This window comes from Salvia miltiorrhiza, chromosome 7, assembly GCF_028751815.1.
Source record: "Salvia miltiorrhiza cultivar Shanhuang (shh) chromosome 7, IMPLAD_Smil_shh, whole genome shotgun sequence".
Taxonomy (NCBI): domain Eukaryota; kingdom Viridiplantae; phylum Streptophyta; class Magnoliopsida; order Lamiales; family Lamiaceae; genus Salvia; species Salvia miltiorrhiza.
The window spans coordinates 26,934,348-26,946,130 of NC_080393.1; the positions used below are offsets into that span (position 1 = coordinate 26,934,348).

The window sequence follows — 11,783 nt, forward strand, 5'->3', positions numbered from 1 at the left end:
ATTTTTCCTAACCAATTCTCCGATATCACTCTGTTTAATGGAACTCCCCAAGCCTCTAATGTTGTAAGATAAAATATTCATTAAAAACCTGTTTCAATATCACCCACGACCTTCGGATGTCCTGCCTTTGCTCTTTGCTCCTTCAATTGCTCGATCATGACCGCGTCTTGGTGATTGCTCGACCAACCCAACTTCTTGGCAAAGAGCCATGTTCTTGTATCTTCATCTCTCTCCGAATTCTCCCAATCCGCCTCAGTAGATCGCGAGCCACTTCCATTCTTGCCCATCTCACCCTCTGATTCAATATCAGCAATGAAATTGCCCCAAACTTGATGCTGATTTTCGGTGGCTTTTGATTTCTGAGTTTTCTTCCTCGAACCTCCTCCTCGTCTGTTCGCCGTTCATTTCTTAGAAACAACCCCTGCAGTGAGAGAATCTGGTACCCTCGAGGGATCGCACTCCTCCCCCTCAAGTTCATTTTGAAATTCCTTCTCTTTCTCGTTTCTACTCCCTTCATTAATCTCTCTACCTCTAGTCTCTGGCTCATTTGAAGGCGATTTATCAGTCCCTTCGGAGGAAACCCGCTGGACTTGGCTTCCTTTATCTGTGTCAGAGTAATGTGAGAACGGGCCATTAGTTTCCACAACCTTTCTCTCGAGTTCCGAGACGCCGTTTTTTTGAGTAACCGAATCGTTTCCTTCACCGTCCTCTGTTTCCGACTCGACGATGAAAGCCTTCGCCGGAGACTGTGAGATATCTTGTAAAGAACATTCTGAGTCAGCATCTTCGTCCAAAGACCACACCTCCTCCTCCGGGGAAACGAAATTATAGGGCATTTCTTCCACCCGGATTTGGAACGAAGCACCGTCGATTTTACATTTCAGTATGTTTCCGATGGAGTTGAACCCAGTAGACATCTGTATAAAAGCCACGTCCAGCCTCTCTTTCGTTCTTGTTTTTTCTTCAATTTTCAGAAGCAACCCGAACCTCGCGCTTGCCGTACTGAAGAAACGGGAATTCCAAACATGTAGCGGGACTCCGGTCCATTTAGTCCAGACAACTCTTTGATAGTTGATATCAACAGATTTCCAAGGCCTCCACCACTGCAACCAGAAGTCTCTCCATTCGTTGAGCTTATTGAGATTTTCCTCGGTCGTCTGCTCGTTGCTGCTTTGGATTAAGACCATGTTGCCACCAAGGGAGTTCAGCTTAAAACAACCTGCGCATTCACTATTTATTTCCTCTCGAACTTCCTCCCAGAGAAACTCAGATTTAATGTAACCTGTAAAAGCCCCATTAAGCCAAACCAAGTCTTCTTCCGTCGTCTGGAACTGAAATGTTTCATCATCAAGTTCTTTATCATCTTTAGCACCTGTAAGAGCTTCCTTAAAGGAGACACCTGCGTGCCTATTATACACCTTCATGTTGCATGGCTGTATCTGTTCCAACTTCTTTTCTTTGACGCTATTCTGCTCATTCCTTCTCTTCTCATCAACCCTTTCGAATTTAGGTTTATAATCCCTTTGGAATTTAGGCTTATAAACTCTAACCTTATAACTGCCAATCCAAAGTTTGTTCAGGTCCACCAGTAAAGTCTCAGACCTCTCCACCTTTTCAAATCGAACAAAGCCGAACGGTCTTCCCCAAAGATCTCTCTTCCTTGGGCTATATACATCCACCGTCTTCGCAACCGTCTCGAACTTACGTCTGAGAAAATCAAGGCTGCAATCCTCTGGGATGTTGTTAAAGAAAAAGGTTGTAGTGTCATCACGTTCATTCGAACTCCAATCTCTCCTCCCATTCAAACTGCTCCGATTCCAGCTTCTTGCCTGTTTTCTCTCGACATGTTTTGGACCAATCCCTCTTCTTCTCACCACTCTCCACTCTCTCTCGCTCTCTCTAGGCTCCATTGTAGAGAAAATCACCTGTTTTATGAAGTAATCAACTACAACGAACAATACATCAATCTAACCAAACAACTGTAAGATAAGCTCTGTCCTTAAACTTTGCTAATTTCAGTTCAAGTCTTGTCCATTCGTTTCACCATGGCACATTCAATTCATTACAGTTATCCTACAATACATTCAACCCCAACAACAACCCATCTGCTTGAAAACCTTCAAGGTAATTTGCTGTCTCAAGTACTAAATTCAGTTCGCATCCATATCAACTGCACATCACCCGAGATAAGGAAGTAGAACTTAGCTTTTGAATAGGAAGGGCTGACTTGCGGATCTGGACGCTGATCTTTCATAAAGAGTCGGAAGGCCTAGCTGGATGCGCGTTCTCGCCGGACTTGAGGGCTGCGTTGTGGCCTGGAGGCGTGGTCTCGCCGGAGTGGATAGTCTCACTGGTCTGGAGTCGAAGGTAGCTACCGCAGGTTTCGCCGGAGAAAGGTGTCGCCGATCTGGAGTCGAAGGCAGACTACTTCTGGGCGGCGGATCTGGCGAGGTGGCTTGCGCAGCTAATCCCTCCACCGGGCAGCGCCGCGACTCGCGCCTGGGCTTGGAGAGCAGCGCGGTTCCGAAGGGCAGAGCGGCGCCTGGGCTGACTGGCGTGGGTAGAGCCGTTCCAGCCGGAGAGCAGCGTCGCGCGGTTCCGGAGGGCAGAGCGACGCAAATTTAAAATCAACTTCACTTAATAGTTATAAAATTAAAAATATAATTAGGGGTGTATTAGTTGGGGATTTGATGAAATCCACAGAATTGAGCATGAATTAGGGGGTATTTGTTTGGGATTTGAGTAAAATCCCCAGACTTCGAGCATTCTGACTTGGGCTTCCAGCGGCCGTTGGAAGCCAGAACACGCTGGGTTCCCAGCGGTCGCTGGGTTTCCAGCGGTGCTGGGACTCAGCGGGCGTTGGCATCATGGATTTCAATTCCAGAATTATCCCCTAAATTCTTCGAAAATCAATGAAAATCGGGGTGAAAACCAACCACGAATTCTTTGAAAGTCGTCTGGAATCTATGTGAATTCCATGGACTTTTTAAAGTCTGTGGAAATCCACATCGAATACACCCCCCTAAGTGAAAACGATATCTTTACAAGAGAACTGTTAGAATACTACACAAATCTATAAAATTCATAAACAAAAAATAACTAAAGTGAAAAAATAAATACAATACATGAACAATATATAGTTGATTTTCATAATCAATGTAGTTGTTACATATATTTGTTTAATTTAGCCATGTTTTGTTCATGAATTTTAATTGATAAATTTTATGTATTTATATATATTTTCAATTCTCATGAAATAGATGATCCTCATTAGATTTCATTCCAATATATTCAGGGGCGGATTTACATTGGGGCTGCACTGGGCTCCAGCCCAGTGAAACCCCAAACTTTTCTTCTATATATATGTAATATATTTAGCTTAATATTTACATAGCTCAACTCATAGCCCAGTCCAATCTTCAAAAAAGATAAAAAAAAATAACATAATAATAAAAATTCATTTATTTTTATTAAAGAGAGAATATTTTTTTAAAAAATGTATAGATGCAGTTCTTTATGTGCTTCAAATATACCTATTGTTGAATCAATAAAGAGAGTATAACTATATGTTATATTATGTGATTGATTTTTAATCCTAAAGCCATTAAAATTCTAATTGGACACAAAACGAACTATACAAGCTGTCCAAAATTTTTTGGCTCGGGGGCTACCGTCCCCGAACCCCTGGTACAATACCTTCAAATTTCATACTTCAACAAGTTCAGACTCCCCCCCTCCCCCCACCTAATCTACAAATTCTGGATCCACCCGTGTATTCATGAATTGATTTCTTATGTGTTTATACCTATATTTTTAATCCTCACTTACAAATTAAAGGCCATTCCCCATAATAAAAGGTAAATTTCATTGATACCTCTTACTCCTTTGATTTGTTTTTGGTTGGCTTTATATTTACAACATGCGATGCATCGTTGTAAAAGGAGAGAGGAAAAAGAAACCCTGGAAATCCCACATTAAAGACACGAAGCAAATAAAGAAAAGACCCCACGTGTGGGGAATGAGAATTGGCTGCTTATTTAGTTTTTTTTTGTGGTAATCGACATTCCTAATGTTTAGCTTTATGTGAATTGTATTATGTGCTTGGGATTCCTACCATAGTCATGGTGTGGGCCACCCCTAATATTGACATTAGAGTTAAACCTTTTCAAGCTCATAAATTAAAATCAAGGCGTATAGATTTTCACTTCATCACCTCGCTTTCTACTCTACTTTATTTTCTGCAAACAACGCTCTCCCAAAAGCGGATTTTCTTGAGAATCCTATGCCTCCATTCATACTTCCTTTATTTCCTCTTGCCCCATTCAAATATCCCTACCATATTCATAATTTATCATTCCCTTTATATATATATATAGAAAAAATTACTGTCATTCGTTAATTTCTAACGTAAAGTATATTTTATTATACTAATTAATTAGAAGGTTCCTGAAAAAATAATTTTGAAATATATATGTTGAGTTTTATTTGATGACTACTTTACTTGCTAATTGTTCGAGGGTGAAGATAATTATATGTATTTGGTGCTTTGGTATTTGCTTGATTATGCAGATATGTAGTCAATATATAAAACCCTAAAATTATCCAATAGTTAGAACTTCTTAATATGTAAAGTTTTCACAGTTATATGTGATATAGGTTGCCCCTTTGTTTTTTCTTTTTGTTGTATTTGAAAATTTTAGGGTGAGAGAGAAGAAGGCTGCACTTTCTTGATCAACAATGGTAACATATAATGATACTACCTAAGTAGCTTATGTTTAAAAATTAATAAAACTGCGCGTGACTCCATAACTATATATTACTGGTCAAATGTGCAGGGCCTAATAAAAAAATTAACAGATTAGTGTGGGGGCTAATCTTCACTATTCTGATCATTTCCCGCGCAAATCTACACCTGCATAGTTAAACCTCTTCTAGACTTTTGTGGAGCATTAATTCAGCCAATCAAACACCACCAAGCCAAAACATATAATGTAAAAAACATTCTTAAAACTCGGAAAATAAAAATAAAAATTGAGAAATGGGTAGGAGAGAGTTTGGGTGTCTGATTTGATAGGAAGCCATTAATTAAAATGGATGCACATGTATAGTTGAGGTACATGTTTCAATAAAGACATGCAGTCGTAACAAATAAAATCAGAAGTAACACTGTATTTGCTTATCCAAAATTCCAAGTGCCTTTCCCTTTTTGTTTGTGAACAAATTGTATGAAAATTGAAAGAAAACGGATCCAATCCAAGTAGTGGTGGGTGGTCCATTTGCCACAGCCTTACTGACAAGGATTGGACACTTCTAATTGGCAGATGGCCCAATTCTGCTTTGTTGGGCCCCATTAAGCCCACCACGCTAATCCGGGTCACCCGTTTTTGATCCGAACCGTATCAGATAAATTTTAAATTCCATTATTTTATATTAAATTCCACACGCAACCAACCAACAACAATATGATAAATGAATACGTTCTTTCGCTTAGTTTTTATTTTGAGTAAAATTTTGAAGTAGTCAAAATGAAGCATAAAACACAATTTATGGCCACACATTGAAAAAATACAAATTTTGGCCATTTTTATAGCTTTGGGACGTTTTTGCCCTTAATTGGGCGGACTGAGTAGGGTCAGGAGCGCGGGTCGCGTGCCGGGTAGGATCAGGCACGCGGGTCGGGTTAGGCACTTATGGCACTATTAGTGCCATAAGTGCCAAGCTTGGCACTTATGGCACTATAAGTGCCATAAGTGCCAACGAAATTTTTTTTTTTAGCTTGGGGGGGGGTGGGTGGGTGGGGTCGGGGGTCTGGGGGGTAGACAAGGCGGGGAAAGTAAAAAAAAAAAAAAATTTTTGGCTTGGGGGTGGGTGGTGGGGGGGGGGGTGGGTGGGTGGGGTCGGGAGTCTGGGGGGTAGACAAGGCAGGGGAAAAAAAATTTTTTTTTTTTGCTTGGGGGTGGGTGGTGGGGGGGGGTGGGTGGGTAGGTGGGGGTGGGTGGGGTCGGGGGTCTGGGGGGTAGACAAGGCAGGGGAAGTTAAATTTTTTTTTTTTTTTTTAGCTTGGGGGTGGGTGGTGGGGGGGGTGGGTGGGTAGGTGGGGGGTGGGTGGGGTCGGGGGTCTGGGGGTAGACAAGCAGGGGAAGTAAAAATTTTTTTTTTTTTTTTAGCTTGGGGTGGGGTGGGTGGGGTCGGGGGTCTGGGGGTAGACAAGGCATGGGTTAATCCCTAAATCTGGATTCGGGTCAAATGAAGTTGTTGGATCTATTGGGTTAAAGGGTAAATTAGGTAGAGCACATAAAAGATGGCCAAATATTGATATTTTAAATTTTGTGGACAAAATTTAAGTTTCAATCACCAATAGGGCCATCCGGCCCTATTGTTTCTTTTATTTTTTCGAAGACGTTCATTTGATTGGTTACCAGCAAAACCTGTGTTTTTATTTATTTTTATCTTATTTTTCAATTTCACTACTCATTTTTAATTGTTATTTTTAAATGTTGTATGTGTCAATGGCTATATAAGCGTATTGTAAGGTATAATAAAAATATGAGGTATAATAAATACAGAACACTAATCCTTCAAAAAAAAAAAAAAAAGAAGAAGAAGATTAGAAAACCAATGCATTATATTTAAGATTTTCGATCTAGCTCTATAGGAATTATCAACAAGTTTCGGTGGATATATTTATAGCAGTAATGGATAAAATGCGTCCAATTCATTTAACATATACACTCTTCATCCCCCAATTTAGTATTCCTTTCCATTTTTAGTAAAAATATTCGACATACTCCCATAAAAGGTGGGACTCTCACTCTGCTTTAATCATTTTAACTCTCTTATAAAGGTGGAATCTTTATTCTAACACTAAATCATTTTGTTAAAATTTGTGCTGAAAGAGTATAATACTATATTTTTATGGGTTAATTAGCAAGCCCAATGAAAAAAGAGTTCAATTAATCTCAATTTAAACAGGCCCGGACTCATCAGAGTCAATATAGAAATTAAGTCATAGCTAAAATTCTTCGTTTTGGGCTCGATTTAATCATTCCAAGAGGGATAATTCTATTCATAGCCTCATTTTTACTCTTCATAGCCCCTTTTAAAAATTATAATAAAAATAATACTAATAAATATACTATTTTACCTCTAACTTTTAAATTAAATTTTATGATAAATCCTCAAAATTATGTAGCCATCGTATTCTAAAAAATATGAACTCCAAAATAAAATAAAAAAAGCATAAAATTTCTTGAACTATGTTTTTATAGTCTCAAAACAAAAAAAAAAAATCCAAAAAAAAAGAAAAAAATAAATCAAAATCACATAACCAGACATCCAAACAGTTGACACAGAGATTCATAATCCTACAGATTCTTGATTTGCGCCTGCAACACAAGTTTAAAAGTCGCCATCTTCACAAAGAAATCATGGAAGATATACTTCCAAAATTATCGGTGAAATCACCATTAATTTTTTATTTTTCCTGTGAAATCACCATTAAAATTGAGATGCACACATTTCGAAATTATGAGATCTTTAATTGGCAGAAGACATTTCATAAAATTTCAATAAAAACATATTTTTCCCATAACAAATGGTCATTTACAAAAGAATATGTTTGTTTCAACGTTGTATGTTGATCCTGAGCAACGTTGTATGTTGTCGATTTTTAGCGAACCAACGAATACCATTCCTTCTGTCTCCTTTAGTTGATCCAATGAATGCTACATTGATGGGGTTGCTCTGCGTTTTCAAGCGACAACTTGTGGAAGCCATCCCCTAGAAACTCAAATCATAGTCGGAAATTTCTATTCACGGCTATGTTCGGAAATCGGAATACAGGGCTATATGATTTATTAGGGATGTAATTTGAAGGTTAGGGATAAAATGATATATATAATTTTTTGGAATGGGCTATATAGAGTAAAAAAGTGGCTATGAATAGAATCACCTTTCCAAGAGGCACTGATATTAAAAATGAAAATGGGCCGAAAATTGGGCTTTACTTGATTCACAGGTTTATCATCGATAGCTGGGCCAGATTGGCGCGTATGTTTAGTATTGGCTTTTATTGAATTTAGATTTTCAGACAAGACTGCAAACAAGTATGAACCTTATGTATCTGATACATATTTAAAAATTTATTGCGGTGTAATAATTGAATCCTAGAATCTTTTCCAACAGAGTAATACATGGAAAGTAAGTGAGTTGATTCATTAAATAATCATTGAGATGCGTTGACTTTGGATTATGCCGACCACATGCCTTGGCATGCAATAAATATTGTCCAAGGTTATTAGTATTATAAATTTTTTAATCGCTATAAATTGTTGCCACAGCATGTATGTTCATTTTTTTGGAGGTGGTTTACATGTATACACATACAGTAGTTATTTATTCTTTTTTTAAATATGTTTTCACTGTAAATTCTGTATAGAGTATTAGAGTGTACGAATCTAGGGTAAATTTAGTGAAGATATTTCTCCTAAATCGATGATGCAGATAAAGTTGGCCTGTTTATTTCTGGCATGAGATCAGAATGCATGTGGCCACTTAAAAGAGCGCTCTGCTTAAGTAAATAATACTGATTCTTTTTCCACTATACGATATGTATATATTAATAATATAATTTCATGGGATGGCATCTCATCTCTGAAACTGTCATACCATTAATTTTTTATTAGCTTGTGCACATGATCCCAGATTGATTCTCCTTTTCCATCTATACCATTACTCATTATTTGCTGTACTAAAAATTTTCATATGGCAAATATATATTATAGTGCAGACGAAAGAAACAACGAGAAAAGAGTTTTGGTGATATGATGACAGTTGTATAGTTTTTCACTTGAAATGAAATTAAGGGCTTGTTTAAAAACTTTAAAAATCACATTTTACAATTTAAAATGAAATTTTGCGCCAGTATTGATGATTGAAACCTAATCAAGATGGTGCTTAATTTTACGTATTGTATGTGCATATTAATCTATAGTTATATATTTCATTTGACGAGTCGGAAGTATACAAATGGTGTCTGCTATATTAACAGCATAAACTTTTCAAATGGTACAAATAATAATAATAATAATAATAATAATAAGGTGTGAGTTGGGTGGGGAGTGGGTGACAGTAAAGGTCACATGAATGGTTGCTGAAACAAAGGCAGAATGAAAACAAGAGTGGAAAAAACTCAGCCAAATTGAAAAATTGGTGGTTACATAGCTGAGATTCCATAATCCCTTCACCTCTCCTTGTTTTCTTCTATTCTTACATTAATACATCTCTTTGGCTTTGGCATCTTCCCTATCCCTCCACCTCCCCTTGAAATGTGTGCTCTCTCTCTCTCTCTCAAGAAACAATTTCCAAAAACATATATATATATATATATATATATATATATATATTTACATTTGATTGATTGTGATTCTAGTGATAGCAACAGCATGATCAATGCTATTACAGAATAACAATATATGTATTATTGTTATTTTGGATGTTTGCTTCAAGAAAAATGAATGTGGGATTAAAACTAAGAAGAGATGAATCAATGCAAATTGGAATCTTGAATTGTGTGAAATGGGTTATGAGTAAGAGAAGAGTAGCACATTCCTTCATTAAAATTACCTCCAAGAAATGCAGTCGATCGAAATTCATGATTATCTTTAATTTACTACTAGTTTGTACACCAAATTAACCTAAACGTATATATGGAAAAAGGAGAAATTTGATAATTTAATGATGAAATTAAATATTATAGTGCTGAATTGGAATTTAGAATTTGAAATTTTGTTGGTCTAGCCATGGCCAAAACCCTGGCTGATCATCCATGCCGCAAAACATGTTGCAAAGGCTCTCTTCCTTAACAGTTTGATCCAATTTGGGGTCGGGCGGAGCTGTGGAGATGTGGAGCTTGATTTCCGAGCTGTTTTCGCTGCATGATCCTTCTGTTTCTTTGTTCAGATTTATGCATAAATCCGTTGCTTCCCTGCTTTTCAGCGCCATTATCTGCAAATCAAATTTCACACCAATTCAATTACAAAGAAAGATCCACACTCAAGGCCGGGCCGGGCTTAATTACCTCAGCGTGAAGTTTGTGGTTGTGTGCTTGAAGGGCATCATTTTCCGCCTTGACAGCATCAAACTGTCTCTTGAGAAGATCATAATCCTTCTCCAACTGCTTGGTTTTCCATCGGGCCCTCCTGTTCTGAAACCATATCGCAATCTGCCTGGGCTGAAGCCCGAGGGCCCGGGCCAGCTGCATTTTCCTTTCGGGCTCAAGCTTGTTGCCCACCTCGAAATTCTTCTCCAGCGTCTTCACCTGCTCCAAGTTCAGCCGCCTCTTCTTCTCCCCAATCTGCGATCCATCGTCTGATAATTCATCCTGCACATTCTCATTCTCATTCTTCATCATCTCTTCCAAGCACACGTTTGATCTCTTCCCTATCAATGAACCAACACCTGCGCCGCACAACAAAATATATAGTATAAAAGTTTGCTTTTGTTTTCCAAAACTGGAGATGGGATTTTCAAGAAGATGATGAGAGTTTAATTACCATGATATTGATCTTGAGGAGTGGAGGAAGGAATTAAAGGAGGTAGAGATGTAGAGGGATGAGTGTGATCATGATCTTGATGAGGAGTTTGCAGCATGAAATTGGGGTGGAAGAAAGCCATTTCAGTGCTGCAAGTCATCAGAAAACTATAATAGTACTACACATTCACTGTGTGTGATATCATCTTCCTTTTCTTTTCGAGAAAGAGATTGAAATTGTGTGCGTGTGCGTGTGTGTGTGAAAAGAGGGCTAAAAACAATCACGTAGAGTTTTCCACTATATATTTGGCATCAAAGCTAGCTGGAAAAAGAAAGGAAAAAGAAAAATAATTATGTGGTCAGTTGGAAGGAGATGCATTCATTGCTAGCTATAGCTTATATACCTTATCAAGAAAAAGGTGGAATTGTTTGTGTGTGTAGTTAGGGATGACTCCTTTTCAATTCTATATACTTATTTACTTTTGCAGTACAAGCTGAACATAAATTTTTATGAGCAGTAGTAATATATTTTTTTTTTTTTTTTTTTTTTTTTTTTTTTTTTTTTTTTTTTTTTTTTTTTTTTTTTTTTTTTGATCGGTCAAAGTCATGTTAGATGTTAGTAGTTAATATATAGTTCAAATTATATAAGTTTCTTAAAATAATATATATGGGGTACGTGGGATGCATTTTTTTTTTTCTACATAGACAGTTGTCAATGAAATTGCAGACAGACCTTTTCGCGTAGGTTTGATTCTTTTCACTCATTGGGATATAAAAGTAGAAGTGGATGGCTTAAAAGGAAAAAATTTAAGAAAAAGAAATAAATCATATGGATGTGATTAATTAATGAATCTGCATCCCAGATCCTAGATGTATGGATGAGTTTAATTAACAGGACACATTAGGGCGATGTCTATTCATACTAAATATTTGTGATAAAGATGAAATTGACATATGGTATTATATAATAAAAGAAATTAATACGTCTAAAAAAAATAAAAGAAATTAATATGGAGGTTGAAGGGTCAAAATTGTGCTTCTAGCTAGAACTAGAAAATGCTAGCGCCATTAGAACATGTCTAGTGGGGCTCGCTGGCGGGCTCAAGCAGTGCTCCAGCGTCCCCAAACTTCAAAGTATCAGTTTAATTCAATTATGATGAGAGATCACATAAATAATCATACATTCTTGTTAAAACAATTTATGATATCTAATTAGTAAATTTTCTATCTCCGTTAGGTCTCAAAAAAATCT

At 37.4% G+C, this 11,783-nt stretch overlaps 2 protein-coding genes across 2 annotated transcripts; both read right to left on the reverse strand.

Moving 5' to 3' along the window:
- Nucleotides 1-401: 401 nt before the first annotated feature.
- LOC130994023 (uncharacterized) lies at nt 402-1,910 on the reverse strand. Its single transcript, XM_057919059.1, has one exon. The coding sequence runs from the start codon at nt 1,908-1,910 to the stop codon at nt 402-404; it is 1,509 nt and encodes a 502-aa protein (XP_057775042.1).
- A 7,678-nt stretch (nt 1,911-9,588) lies between these two features.
- On the reverse strand, nt 9,589-11,060 carry LOC130995752 (homeobox-leucine zipper protein ATHB-13-like). Its single transcript, XM_057921158.1, has 3 exons — nt 10,554-11,060; nt 10,079-10,458; nt 9,589-10,005 (listed from the first exon to the last, which is right to left on the reverse strand). The coding sequence occupies exons 1-3, from the start codon at nt 10,690-10,692 to the stop codon at nt 9,772-9,774; spliced, it is 753 nt and encodes a 250-aa protein (XP_057777141.1). The 5' UTR covers nt 10,693-11,060; the 3' UTR covers nt 9,589-9,771.
- Between the last annotated feature and the right edge of the window lie 723 nt (nt 11,061-11,783).